The 14,371-nt window shown below is 70.8% G+C and overlaps 1 protein-coding gene across 1 annotated transcript; it reads right to left on the bottom strand.

Annotated features, from left to right (window-relative positions):
• Positions 1–8,723: 8,723 nt before the first annotated feature.
• SPATC1 (spermatogenesis and centriole associated 1) lies at positions 8,724–11,057 on the bottom strand. The gene is made up of 5 exons (XM_010566819.1): positions 10,793–11,057; positions 10,524–10,712; positions 9,793–10,146; positions 9,178–9,317; positions 8,724–9,047 (listed from the first exon to the last, which is right to left on the bottom strand). Exons 1-5 carry the CDS (start codon positions 11,055–11,057, stop codon positions 8,724–8,726), a joined length of 1,272 nt encoding a protein of 423 aa, XP_010565121.1.
• Between the last annotated feature and the right edge of the window lie 3,314 nt (positions 11,058–14,371).

Raw genomic sequence — 14,371 nt, 5'->3', positions numbered from 1 at the left:
CCCCATCTCCACACCTCAGGCTCCTGCCCCCCCCACCCCAAGGGGACCGGAGGGTCACCCCACCGTGGGGCAGAGCTCAGGCTTTCGCAGTGGGGCAGCCTCCCCCCCCGCCCCCGGCGCTGCCCCTGGGTTCCCACGCTTGTGCCTCACTGCACCGGGGCCTTGGCCCCTCCATCCAGGGGCGGCCGAGCCCTGGGTGTGGGGGTGTCCCCCCACCTCTGCCCCGCTCCTCCCCAGCTTGGTGCCTTCCAATAAACGAGCCTTCGGGCCCTTCCCACACGGCTGTGTGCGTGGCGGGGGGGGGTGTGCTTGGGGGGCGGTGTCTGCCAGGCAGCCCCTGCCCCAGGGGGTCCCCAGGGAGCAGAGCCCAGGGATCCTTGGGGAATGGTCCCCAAGGGTCCCTATGGAATGGTCCTCAAGGTCCCTGCCGTGCAGGTCCTGGGGTGCCCCCAGTACCCCCCTCCCATCCCAACAGGGCCCTCTCACTTTGGGGGCTGGTGTGGGGCTGGAATGGGGTTAAGGGCACATGTGGGGCTGGGCATGGCTCCTGGGGGGGCTGCAGAAGTCGTGCCCAGCCTGGGGCTGGGGGACCTGCTGCCCTCCCCCCCCCAGCTGCAGCACCCAGTGCAGTAGCCAGCACCCCATACAGCATCCGATGCAGCACCCAGCACCCTGTGCAGCACCCAATGCAGCACCCAGCACACTGTACAGCATCCAGTGCAGCACCCAGCACCCAGTGCAGCACCCAGCAGTACACTGTACAGCACCCAATGCAGCATGCAGCACCCTGCACAGCACCCAGCACAGCACCCAGCACCCCATGCAGAACCATGTAGGATCCAGGGCCTGGATGGAGTAGCTGCCGTTGTGGAGGCTGGGGCCCGGGCCAGTCTCCACACCCCCGGGGTTGGGGGCCCGGCATGGGGGGGTCTGTGCAATGGTGGCGGTCGCCTTCCACACACTGCTGAGGCCCTCTGCAATTTGGGGCTCCGTGCCACGGTGCGGGGGAGCCCGCCATGCCTTCATGGATGCACCCCCATGCCGTGGTGACCCCCACACTGGGGGACCCAGGGTGCTGACGGCCCTCGGTGACCCGGTGAGCGCCGCGGGCAGCAGTATGTGTTGCCATCCTCACCCACCCCGTGAAAGGGGGTCCCCCACAGGGATGCACCACAGGGTAGGGTGGGCGGTGTGACGGTGAGTGGGTCCGGGGGGTGGCCATGGGGCAGCCCACAGGGTACAGAGGGGCTCTAAGCTGAGGGGGGCACCCCCCGTCGCTGCCAAAGGGCCCTGCTGAGCCCCAGGCCAAGGGCAGCCTAGGGAGGGGGCACCGGCCAGCTGCACCCCAAGACCCTCCTGCCCCCAAAGCCCCACTGAGCCCGTGGGAGCTCTGCCCCACGCGCCTGGGCTGGCTCCTCTGCCCTCCCCCCCTGCAGTGGGGACCGCCCCACCCTGTTCAGGGGGTCCAGCCGCACCATCGCTCCCCCCTACCCCAGTCCCTGCCCTGGCAATTGGGGGGGCAGCCCCCCACACACCATGGGACCGATGCCGGTGCAGCTCCAGGCTTTTATTTCCCTCCGGTTGTTAAAACCGCGGCTGGCGCCAGCACTGCCAGACCGCTGCCCTGCCCGCCGCGGCACCGAGGGGCTGTGATGGTGGGCACAGCCACACACCGCGGCAGCCCCACCGCGTCCGACGGGACACCGGCACACGTTGGCGCAACTGACTCACATAGGGTCCAGGAGCTGTCCCTGTGGGGTTCCAGCACCCCACTCCTGTGCCAGTGGGCCTAGAACCCCCCTGAGGTGCACCTGGTGCCAGCTCTTGGGCCAGGGGGGATGCGCCGGGTGGACGGCTGCAGCTATCGCGCTGGCAGCTCAGGGGGACGCGGGGGTCACGTCGAGCCGCAGGGCCACGGGCAGGTGGTCGGAGCGAGTGGCTAGCTGGGTGATGAAGGAGACCCCCGCCACCTCCTGCCGGGGAGAGGGGCCGTCAGGGCGGGGGGACGGGGGGGCACGGGCACCCCCAGCCCTGCCGCTTTGGCACTCACCGTCTGCAGCGGCAGGGTCCCGTGGTGCTGGCGGTAGAGGACGTAATCCACGCGCCGGCCCTGCCAGGGGCCGGGGGCTGCCGGGTCGGGTTGCCCGCTGGAGAGGATCGGGCCCGCCAGGTACTGCTGCTGTCCCGCCGGCTGCGAGAGGGTCCTGCAGAGCGGGGACATGGTGGCACGGGGATGTGGTGGCATGGGGATGCGGTGGCACAGGAACATGGTGGGATTGGGACATGGTGGCATGGGGATGCGGTGGCACAGGAACATGGTGGCATTGGGACATGGTGGAATAGGGACATGGTGGCATGAGGACATGGTGGCATGGGAACAGGGTGGCACAGGGACGGTGTGGTGGCATGAGGCCACGGTGACACAGGGACATGGTGGCATGGGGATGCGGTGGCACGGGGATGGAGGGACCCCTGTTGGCGGCATCACCCCCCTCTCCGGGCAGGGTGGCTTGGCTGGAGCATCCCCTTTCCCCACCCGGTGGGCTTTCCCGCGGGACCCCAGGCCTGTCCCCCCCTGTCCCCCCAGCCATATCCCCACCCCTGTCACCTCTTCAGCTTCTCCGGGGTGGACACGGGCTCCTCATAGATCTTCAGGTAGTTGAGCAGGGTGCCTGCGGATGGGGATGGGGATGGGCTGTGAGTGGGACCCCTGCCGCGTCCCCCCCACTCGGGGCTGGGGATGAGGGTGCCCCGGGGAGGGGGGCGAAGGTGGGGGAGGGCAGGTCCCACCTATGGCCCAGGGTGCGTCCTGCCCGGGCCCCCGGCGGCAGGGGTCCTGGTACACCTCGAAGAGCCGGTGCCTCTGGTTGAGCTCGTCACCTGCAGGGAGGGGGAACAGGTCTCCGCCGTCACTCCCCACCAAAAACCGCCTGCCCCCCCACGGCCAGCCCCGTCCCCACCTCGGGAGCAGTTGTCGAAGTTGAGGTCCCCGCAGAAGACGTCGAAAGCCACCACGTCCCCGCGCTGCTCCTGTGCCTCCCGGAACTGCTGCAGCCAGTGCAGCCCCAGCGTCAGCTGCGCATCCCGGATGGCGGCATCGCCTGCGAGGGGTGGTGGCAGTGGGGGACACACACACACACATGGCATCACCGCGTGGCACCAGCAGCGCCGGCACCCCGCTTCGGCAGCGGCGGGTTGAAGCGCGGCCCCCCCATCGTCTCCCTCCTCACCTGCGGGTGCCTGCAGGTGGGTGCAGCCGATGTAGCCCACGATCCTCTGCCCCTGCGCCGAGCCCAGCAGCACCTGGGGGGACACGGGACCCTCAGCGGGGAAATCCGGTGGGAGCAGGCAGCACCCTGCCTGCTGCCACACGGCTGGGGGAAAGGAAGGGGGGGGTGTCCCCAGCTCACCTGGACGGCGAGCAGCCCCTTGGCGGCCAGGGCATCCTCGCGGGCGCCGTTGGGGAAGCCGTGGTACTGCACAGCTAGCAGAGGGTAGCGGCTGGCCAGGAAGAGCCCACTGTTGAGCACCTTCAGTTGGCCGCCCCACAGCCCGCGGGCACCCACCTCTGAGATGATGTGCGGGAAGGTGCCACCCAGCCACCGGCGCAGACAGGCAGCAGCGCCCGCCTCGAAGACCTCCTGCAGGCAGACGAAGTCGGCGTCTGCCGGGAAACGCTCGGACAACACCGCCAGCACAGGCTCGGCCGCCTCCGCCGGCACGCTGCCGGGCGGCTGCCACGGGGTGTTGAGGGTTCCGCCGTAGCTATTGGTCTCGCCGTGCCGCGGCTCAACGAGGCTGGCCCGGGCGCTGGGGGGGTCCGGTGGTGCCAGGGCGAGGTGGCGGGCGATGTAGGTGGCACGCTGCGGTGTCTGCCCCAGGTTGCTGAACTTGGCCAGGCCGCTGGGCAGCAGGCAGACGTTGGCGCTGATGAAGGTGAAGGACCGGCGCTGCCGTAGGTCCCACGGCTCCGCCGGCGCCGTACCTGCCGTGTACTGGTAGGCAAAGGGCCGTCGTGCCGCCTGCACCGGCAGCCACAGCAGCAGCCCCAGCAAAGCCAGGGGCAGCGAGAGCAGCAGCAGCGTGCTGTACGCCAGCCCGGCCAGTGCCTGACTGGTGCAGCCGCGGCACGACCCGCACCGCCTCTGCCGCTGCCGCCTCCGCTCGGCCGTCGTCTGCTGCAGGTCAAGGAGGCGGTTGATGACCCAGAAGCTGGGGGCCAGCAGCCCCGAGGCCAGACTGTCCAGGGCCACCAGCGCCCGGCTGGAGAAGGGGGACTCCCTCAGCAGCATGGCCAGGGGGGGCTGGGATGGCGGGGGGCCGGGCAGGGGGCTGAGGGGGATCGTGACGTCCCCCTGCTCCTGCCTGGGAGCTCCGGTGCTGCCGGCACGACCTGTGGGAGAGAGACCCCGGGTCAGTCAGGGGTGGTGGGGACAGTGCAGCCGGGAGCGGGACACCCCCCCCCATCCCATCCCATCCCGGCCACCCCGGCCGAGCCGCCACCGTGGGAACTTCCCACGGCCAGGACCATCCCACGCGTCCCCGGGGATCGTCCCACGCATCCCAGGGCTCTGCTGGGAGCGGAGCGAAAGCACCTGCAGAGTGTGTGTGTGGGTGGGGGTGGCAGGGCTGAAGTGGGGCTGCTGGCCCCCGCCATGTCCCTGCAGGGTCCCTGGGACCCCCAAAGCCTCCTCAGGCAAGCACAGCTCGGGGGGAACCCTGGAGCCGGGACCCTGCACTGAGCCCGGTCCTGCCCGGTGGCCCCGGCACCAGCCGCCCTCGCCACCTGCACCGGCTCCCGTCCCCCGCCGTAGCCCCACGGCTGCTCATCCCCAGGACCACCCCGCAGCCGCCCGCTCACCTGCCCGCCAGGCTCGGGGTGGGGGTCAGGGGCTGCCGTCCCCCGCGTCGCCGTCCCCGGGAGCCCTGCCGGCTGCCGGCACGGCACCAGACTGAGCCATGGTGAGGTGAGCCCCGGTCAGGCCGGGACTGGCCTGCCTGGCCCGACGGGTTCCCCGGCACCTCCGTGCCCTGCAGCCGCGCCACGGGGCAGGAACCGGCTCCTCGGCCGGACACCTCACGCCGCCCGCCCACCTCCTCCTGCCCCTTCACCCGGGGCCCGGTGACTCCTGCCTGACTCCTGCCTGACTCTGCAGCCCCGTGCCATCAGACAGCCCAGCCATCCTGCCTTCCCGTGCCCAATCCCAGCATGGGATGGTGCTGGACACTGGGGATGCTGGGGACACTGGGAACGCTGGGGATGCTGGGGACACTGGGGTCACTGGGGATGCTGGGGTCACTGGGAACGCTGGGGTCGCTGGGGACACTGGGGATGCTGGGGACACTGGGAATGCTGGGAATGCTGGGGATGCTGGGGTCACTGGGGATGCTGGGGACACTGGGGTCACTGGGGACACTGGGGTCACTGGGGATGCTGGGGTCACTGGGAATGCTGGGGATGCTAGTATCGCTGGGGATGCTGGTGTCACTGGGGATGTGGGCCATGGTGGGGCCTCAGGGTACCCTTGGCTGGGGGCCCGAGCCCCCTCTGGCCGTGGGGCTGCCCCATGCTCGCCCACTGGACCGGAGCTCTCGGCTGTGGCTGCTCCAGCTCTGTCCCGTCCCCAGGTGCCAGCCGCGGCACAGGGAGCTGCTTGGGGCTGCGCTGGCTGGTGGTGTCCCCAGCCTGGCAAGCGGGGCCTTGGCTCCGTGCCCTCTCCTGCCATGGGGGTCCCCTGGGCAGGACCCCTGGGCATCCCCCAGCTCTGGGACATGGCTGTGGGGCACGGTGCCCACCACGCCGTCCCCGGCTTAGCGCCCGGCTCTGCTCCACAGCGGGAGCCGGGCACAGCCCTCTGCCCCACAGTGCTGTGGATGGCCTGGGCGGCATGTGCGGCACGGGGTGACTCAACCCAGGTCCCGGCACTTCCCGGCTGTGTGGGCATCCCTGATTCCCACAGGAAGGTAATTTATGGTCACGGGACCGTGAGTGTGTGGGGCCCGGCTGGGAGTGGCACCACCTGCGCAGCAGCACCGGAGTCGTGCCGGGGTCCCTGCACCCCCCCTCGGCCCTCATCCGATGCAGCACTGCCCGTGGAGGGGTCAGTGCCAGCAGCCACCGCGTGCATCGACCTCGCGGCACTGGCGGGGCCGGTGGGCCTCTGCCCTGGTAGCAGGGGCAGCAGGCACTGCCCCGCGGTGCGGGCAGCGGGCATTGTTCTCTCAGGGTGATGTGGGCATCGCGCCCGCAGCGCTGGCAGCAGGCAGCAGCATTGTCCCTGCGGTGCCGGCAGGAGCGGCGGACATTGCCCTGCGGTGCAGGCGGCAGCAGCGGACGTTGCCCCGCGGTGCAGGCAGCAGCCACAGGCATTGCCCCACAGCGCTGGCAGCTTTGCCCCATCACACAGGGCACCGAGGGCCGTGTTTGCCCAGCAGCCGGCTCCGGAGGGTGCGGCGGCCGAGCCCTCCCTGCTGCCGGGTGCTGCCTGTGCCGTGCTGCCCGGCAGCTCCGTCCAGGCCCTGCCTTCGGTGGCGACCTTTGGTGGCCGGGGCGGGCGAGCGGCACCGTGCCCCGGTGCTGGTGGGGCTGCTCCTTTCCCCGAGGGCCAGGCAGTCCCCGAGCCGCCTGTGCTGGCTCCCTGCCCGTGCTGGCTTTCTGCCCGTGCCGGTTCCCTGCCCGTGCCGTCCCGCCGCTGCCGCCACCGCCTGTGCTGCTCCCCGGGGCCGTGCCACGTCCCACGTCCCCCAAGCACCCCCGGCTCACCTCCGCACCCCATGGCACTGGGGGCCATCACGATGGCACCAACGCCCCCGCCTCTCCGGAGGGGCCGGCACTGCTGCCACCGCCGTCAGCTCAAGGCCACCGTCCGCTCGGGGCCACCGCTTGCTCGGCACACCGCGGGCTCGGTGCGCTGCCGCTGCCAGCACCGGGAGCTCAACAGGTCACAAACATCCGCTCACCGCCGGGCCGGACCGGGCTTTAATTACCCACGGCCCCGGCCGTGCCCGGCTGCCATCCACCCCGGGCCGGCTGGCTGGCTGCATTCCTGTTGCGGGTGTGTGGCAAACGCCGCCCGCTGCCACCGACCCCGGCAGCCCCCGTCTCCCACCTCCGCACCGGGTCGTGCTACCAGCCACGTGCCGGAGCGCCGCGGGCTGAGGACCGTGCGGGCAGGGGTCAGGCAGCGGCGGTGGGCTGGGGAGCCGGAGGCCACCGAGCTGCTGGCACTGCACCTTGCCGCCCAGTGAACACCCACAACTGGTTCTCCCAGGGCTGTAACCCCTTGTCTGCCGCGCCCTGCGGGCGCGGCCGGGGGGCAGGCCGGGGGCCTGCCGAAGCAGGCAGGAGGCGGCTGCAGGCGGCAAGGATGAGGAGGGGAAGGTCGAGTGAGGAAGGGTCTGGGAGGGGTCACAGCCACCTCCGCCAGTGCCTCGGGGCTGAGGTACCCTGCCCGAACCCGCCACGGCGCTGCCAGATCATGGCATGATGGGGCAGGGGCCAGACCCCAGCGGGGATGATGGTGCCCGGGGCCCCCAGACCCCACAGCCCCCCCCACGTAGGACCACCTCCCCTTCTGCTTGGGGAGCCTTCACCCACGCCGCCCTCCCAGCCGCTGCCGTCGCCTTCTGGCTGTGCCGGTGCAGGGTGGGAGGGCAGCAGGGTATTTCCCCCCACTCTTTCCCCCAGCACCATCCCCGGCATCTCCCACCCCAAGGAAGGCAAACATCCCGACCCCAGCTCCATCGTGGTGGTGGCGGTGGTGCCGGCTGCACAGGGCTGTATATGGTGGGGCAGGAGCGGCTGCGGCACCTCCAGCATGAAGGCTGTGCCCCGGCTGGCCTGCACCCGTGGGACTGACCCCCCCGCCCGTCCCCTCACCTTGCACAGAATCCGGCATGGGGGTCCATGCCACCCCCCCCACCACCTACCCGGGTGCTGCCGCTTGCCCTCAACCCGAGGAGCACCAGCTCTGCCGTCACAACGTGGCCCAGCACGGCACGGCAGGTGGTTTTCCTCTGCAGCCGGTTGGCCCCCCCTGCTCCATTTCCTGCCGCCACTTCCCCTTCCCGTCGCCGGCACCCAACTGCCCCGCGGCCGCAGGCAGGAAGGGGGTTTCTTCCCTCCACCCCCCCAGTACCCTTACCCGGGCACTCCGCTGGCACCCCGGCACACCCCGGCACGAGGGTCCCAGCCGGCCATGGTGAGACCCCCGCCGAGGCCCTGACCCGGCCGCACCGTGGGGCAGCCCCCCGGTCCTCGGGGATCCCCCTGCCGCGGCACCACAGACATCCCAGTTGCTGATTCCCGACTCTTGCTTCCGCATCCGACCGGCTTCCCCTGCCCACAACCAAAAGGAAAAGGACCGCAGCCTTGACCGCAGTGTGACCTCCTCCACCCCGGCACGGCTGCCTGCACTTGCTGTTTGCAGTCCTGCTGGATTGCTGCCTGCACCCCAGTGTTGCTGCCTGCACCCCAGCACTGCTGCCTGCATCCTGGCACTGCTGCCTGCACCCCAGCACTGCTGCCAGTCACGGGGGTGTCCCTGAGCAGGAGCAGCAGCAGTGACAGTGGCACTTACGATGCCCACGGTGCCGGCCGGAGTTCCCAGATAAGGGTGAGGGCACCGGAACAGGTTTATTGCACAGTGCGGGGCTCCGACTGACAGCGGCACGGCCGGTGCGGGGGCCAGTGCCAGTGCCGGTGCAGGAGCCGGCCCAACCGCTCACCAGAGGAAGAGGGGCTGCCCATCCTCCTGTGCCAGCTCCTGCAGGCACTCGAGCAGCACCAACGCGTCCGGCTGCACTGCCGGCGGCACCGTCTCGGTCACCACATGGCGCAGGAAGGCCAGGCTGTGGCGGGTGCAGGTGTCGGGGCCGGCCGGCTCTGGCAGGATGCCGTAGGTGTTGACGAGGGACTCGGCAAAGGCCGGGTGCACCGTGGGGCTGTAGCCCAGTGCCCGCAGACGTCCCATCAGGCTGACGTAGCGCCGGGCCGCGGCGGTGCAGCACTGCTCGTCAAAGCCCCCTGGCACGGTGCCGAGGGCAGTCTGCAGGGAGAGATGGGGCAGGGTCAGCCCACCGGCACCCATGGGTGCCTGAGAGGAAGGGGACCAGGGCATGCTGGGCTGTGGCCGCAGGCATTGTGCCCGGCTCCCTGGTTCGGCTGTGCCAGCCTACCGCCATGATCTTCTCGGGGATGTTGGTGACGGTGAAGCCGTAGAGGCGGGTACGGTCGGGGAAGACACTGGCGAGGATGCGGCGGTCCAGCTGGAAGGCGATCTCGCCCACCAGCTGCTCCCACGCCGGCTGCTGGCCATCTGCAGGAGCCACCGACGGGTGCTTACCCCTGTCCTGGGACAGACCCTGTGCTGCCGTCCCGGTGACCTCTCCCCATGCCCCCCCGACCTCTCCCTGTGCCCCCCACCACCCCGGGGGACCAGGCCAGCCCTTGCTGCTGCTGCCTGGTGCCAGGGGTCCCTGCAGGGGGGTTGCAAAAGCCAGCGCGCCGGTTTTGCAGGGCAGAAAAACCCCTGTGCCAGCTTTGCAGGATGGAAAACCCACGTGCCAGCTCTGCCCACGCAGGGCTGCCATGTGCCAACTTTGCAGGGCAGAAAAGCCGGCATGCCGGTTTTGCCCGCGCAGAGGCTAACGGTGCCACGGCATCCCCGGGAGCTGTTGCTCCCCGGCTTTCCTGCATGTCCCCCAGCACAGGGTGGCCAGAACTACTCTCCTGGGACCTCACCATCCTCCCCAGCCATGGAGCCGGAACCAGTGCTGTGCCCCAGTCCTCACCTCGCAGGCTGGAACTCTGCGGCGGATCCCGGCTGGAGGCGAGCCGGTCAGCATCGCGGGCCACCTTCCACCAGGTCACCTTGCGCCGGGTGTCCGGCAGCCGCAGGTCCAGTGGCTGCTGCTCCTCCGGGGACGGGGGCGGTGGGAGTGGGGATGGGGGGGCCCTGGCCCCCGATCCCTGCAGGTCTGACAGCCGCAGGCTGGGGCCACTCGGCTCCGGTGCCAGGGGGTCCCGTGGCGGTTCGGGGGGCGGCCGGTGGCTGGGGGGGTGGCTGGCAGAGCCGAAGCGGTTGAGGGGGCAGGAGAGGCAGTGGCTGTTGGGGCTGGGGCTGCCCAGCACGGTCACTGGGAGGGCTGCCAGGACAAGGACAGCGGTCTCAGTCCCCGCAGCCCCAGGGGGCCCTGCACTGTACCCCCCCCCGCACCCCCCCGCCGCGCTGGCCTTGGCTCCAGAAATGCTCACAGGGAGGTACGAGGCAACACCAGAGGGACTGGGATGGGATGGGAATGGGAAGGAGATGAGGATGGGGATGGGATGGGGATGGAGATGGGATGGAATGGGGATTGGGATGGTGATGGAGACATGGATGGGATGGGGATGGGGACTGGGATGAGATGGGGATGGAGACACGGATGGGAATGGGGATTGGGATGGGATGGGATTCAGCCCACCACCCCTCCTCCCAGGAGCTTTGGGGTCACACTACCCCCAGACCCCCTCCCCCAAATACTTCTGCTCCCGGTGGCAGGTGAAAGCATCCCAGTGCTGATGTCGGTGCCAATGTCGGTGCCGCTCGGCATGGGCAGTGGTGTGGGCAGCGTGCCATCCTGGGGCTGCTGGTCCCAGAGGGGTTCCCAGGGGGGGATCTGGAAGATCAGGCTCTGCTCCAGGGGTGCCAGCTCCCAGTCCGGGACGTTGGCTGTGGGAGGAGGTGGGGGGGTGTTTGCAGCCATGGCACCCAGTGGCCCGGGACCACCGTGGGACCACCCGTACCCCCACCTGGGCTGGGGAAGGTGAAGCCTCCTCTGCTGGAGCGGGGCACAGCGGCGAGGGGGGGTGCCGAGCTGGGTGCCGTGCCGGGTGCCGTGCCGGGCTGGCCGTGCAGGAGGTGCCGCAGGTGCCGCTGCTCCTTGAGCCGCCCCACCGCCCGCGTCAGCTCCTCGTTCTCTGCCAGCAGCGCCTGGATCTCGCGCCGCAGCTGGTCGTAGCAGGCGAAGACCGAGAGCCCTGCGCGTTGGGGGCGGCCACGGGGCACCGGCTCCATGGCAGCCCCCTGGCACCGGACTGTGCCGCTCACGCCACCCCGTGACCCGTGCCGGGTGGCAGCGCCAGGGCCAGGGGCATGGGAAGGCCCCTGGCTCACCACAGGACACCGGGAGCAGCCCGGGCATCAATGGCGGGTGCCGGGGAGAGCCGGTTCCGAGGGGATGTCACAGAGGGATGGTCCCCTCCCAGCCCCCCCATCATACAGCTGCAGGACTCGGCCCTCCCTGGCACCATGGTGCTCTGTCCCGGCAGGCACCCATTCGACCGCCGCGAGGACGGTACGGCGGGCACCCTACGGCAGAGAGGCGTGGGGGGAGCCGCGGGTGAGGGTAGGGCAGCGGGTGGGCAGGACAGGAGGGCTGCACCCCCTTTCCTGCTGGATTTTGGCCACGCTGGGGGTGCTCTGCGTGCCACGTTCCAGCCACGCTCAGAGACGATGGCCAGTGTCGCCTGCTCCTGGGCTGTTGTGGCAGTGCCGCCAGGCACAGGGTGATCCCTGTGTGCCACGGGGGATGCGCGGTGGGGGCTCCACCTCCATCCCCCTTCTTCTGTGGTCGCAGGATCCCCCCAGCACCAGCCCGCTGGGCAGCTGGGGCCATGCTGCGGTGGGTGCCGGGCCAGCGGCACGCTGGTGCACGAGGGGCAGCTATGGGGGGCCTGGCCCAGCCCCTCCTGTTGCTGGGACCCCCGGGACGGCTGCACCCTGCCGTACCCCTGCCACCCCAGGTGGCCGAGCGGGCCCGGTGCGCCGGCATGCTCTGTGGACAGCCTGACCAGCACCATCTTCTCTGTGGCCATCTCGTCCGCCGGCACTGCCAGTCCACCAGCACCGTGCTGCCCCGGCACTGAGGGGCCTGTGGAGGAGACCCTCAGCGCCATGCTGGCATCCTGCCGGCTCAGCGCCGAGGCGGCCATCGACCGCCGCTCCTTCATCGCCAGCGGCCTGGCCTCCCAGCTGCTGGAGGAGCTCCTGAGCCAGCAGCTGCCAGGGACCGAGCCGGGGCCGGCTGAGGGCTCTGAGAAGCAGTGCCGCACCGCTGCCGCCTCCTCCTCCTCCCTGGAGAGGCTGCGCCGGCACGACCGCCGCTTCCAGCGGGCCAAGGAGCACTTCCAGAAGCAGGGCTGGGCGCCAGCCGCCAACACAGACCAGGACACCGCGGTGATGCCGTGCCATGGGCAGCCCCAGGAGAACCAGGGCCAGGTGCGCTGGGGCCAGGGAAGCACAGTGCAGCCATGCCGCGAGGCCCGCGGGCACCTCTTCTGTGGTGCAGCCTGGCACGCTGCCCACGGCTGCTGCGCCCGGGTGGAGATGGTGAACAGCACCTGCCCATGGGACAGGGACCTGGGCACCATCTCCCACACCTCCCACAAGCCCCACGGTGAGCGCGGCCACGGCCGTGGTCCCGCCGGCCAGCCCCCTCTGTCCTACCCCGGCACCTGGGCACCGGTTTGGAGAGAGCCCCAGCAGCGCCCAGAGAAGTGCTGGGGCTCCCCGTGGGACACGCCAGCTGGCCGGCCTGCCCATGGCACCGCAAGCATCCCCGGGGATGGCCAGCCCTCCTGCACCAGCACCGCCTGTGCCATGCTGAGCCCAGAGCCACAGCACTGCTGGGGAGCCGCCGGCTCCATGCCCAGGGCGGGCAGGGAGCCCTGCCGGGAGCCAGAGCCCACCCAGCAGCCCCGTGCCCAGCAGGTAGGCATCAGCGTGCCGGCCCGGTGCAGACCCATGTGTGGCCAGGCACAACTCTCGCCCTCCGGCACAGGAGCCCCTTGCCGCGCCACCAGCTCCCTGCCTCTTCTCTCCCAGCTGCAGGGCCCCGCCGGGATGCTGCGCTACCGCGATGGGGAGCCGGCACATGGCTGCGGCTCAGTGCCAGGCTGCCCACCGGGCCCACGGAGCCGGGGCGGCAGCAGGAAGGAGCTGCGCTCCCAGGAGCGAGCGGGACAGCGGGACGTGACCCAGAGCCACCACGGCCGCCGTGAGCAGGAGGAGATGCTGGTGCCGGAGAGCTGGAGCCGGGGGCAGGAGCGGGGCAGGGAGCCCGGTACTCCCAGCAGGCAGCAGCAGGAGGACGGCAGGCAGCGGCCCCCCACCCCAGACAGAGAGGGGTCCCTGGAGTGGGACCCCAGCACCTGCCCAGGCACCACGAACATGGTGCGGTTCATCGCTAGGTCCTTCGAGCTCAGGGCCCAGCAAGACGTGGCACGAGCCGAGAGGGAGCGGCAGGCCTGGCACTGCCGGGGAGCCAGGACTGCCGACAGCCCCCCTGGCTGCTCGGGGGGTGACCCTCGGGCCCAGAGCTGGCTGGTGGCAGAGGCTGTGGAGTGTGGCACAGCCGGGGCGCAGGCAGCGGCCCAGCCCTACCAGGGCGGCAAAGCTGGGGGCCGTGATGGCAAGGAGGGCAGGCAGCGTGGCAGACACAGCCAAGCTCCCTGGTGCTGAATAAAGCCCTGCCGGTGACTGACCCCCGAGTGCCATGTGCTGCTGTGGCTGGAACGCCCCAGGGAGACGGGGAGATGGGTGACATGGGTCCCCAGCCCTTAAAGCCTGCAGCACCTTCAGCGGGTGCTTCTCCACCCTGGCTGCTGCTGCACCTCCAGGAGCAGCCAGGGACTGCAGGCAGGGAGTGGGAGAGAGGGGGGGGCGTCAGGGGCAGCCCCAGGCAGGGTGCAGGCAGGCCTGCCTGCCCATCCAAGGACAGGGTGCTCAGTACATTTAGTCTTTATTGGGGGGCCTGGGGTGCAGTGGGCGGGAGGGCAGGGAGAGGCCCGGGGACAACCCTGTCCCTAGAGGGTCCCTGCAGCTCCCAGAGAGCAGGACGGGGGAGTGGGGGGTCCTGCTTGCAGCAGGGGGCCGGCAGCCCCGGGCTTGGCCATGCCAGCCCCTGCCAGCATCGGCGGGGAAAGGAGAGCCAGAGCTGGCAGAGATGAACTAGACCAAGGTTTATTAACAGCGGGAGCTGGAGCCACAGAACGGTGCAAGAACGGAGCCTTGGCCACACGGGGAGGGGGCCAGGACCAGGGCCGGGACCCCCCCCCTCCGCTGCCTGGGCAGGGACGGGCAGGGACAGCAGCTCAGGCCCTGGGAGGGGGCCAGGTCCCCACAGGGATGCTCTGCAGTGACCAGTGCCCAGCTCGGGGACCCCCCCCACCCGCTTGGGTGGCGGGACCCTGCCCGCAGCCCTGTCTGCAGCCTGAGGAAGGGCTGGGGAGCCGGAGGGGGGGGCCCGCTGGCGCTGACCTTGCCTGTGTGGCCAAGGGGGGCGGCGAGGGCAGCGCGTGCGCAGGGGGAGCGGGACGGAGGGGGTGAGC

This window comes from Haliaeetus leucocephalus, unplaced genomic scaffold (genome assembly GCF_000737465.1).
Source record: "Haliaeetus leucocephalus isolate CR32 unplaced genomic scaffold, Haliaeetus_leucocephalus-4.0 Scaffold218, whole genome shotgun sequence".
NCBI classification, from domain to species: Eukaryota; Metazoa; Chordata; class Aves; order Accipitriformes; family Accipitridae; genus Haliaeetus; species Haliaeetus leucocephalus.
This window is presented reverse-complemented; position numbering and strand designations above follow the sequence as displayed.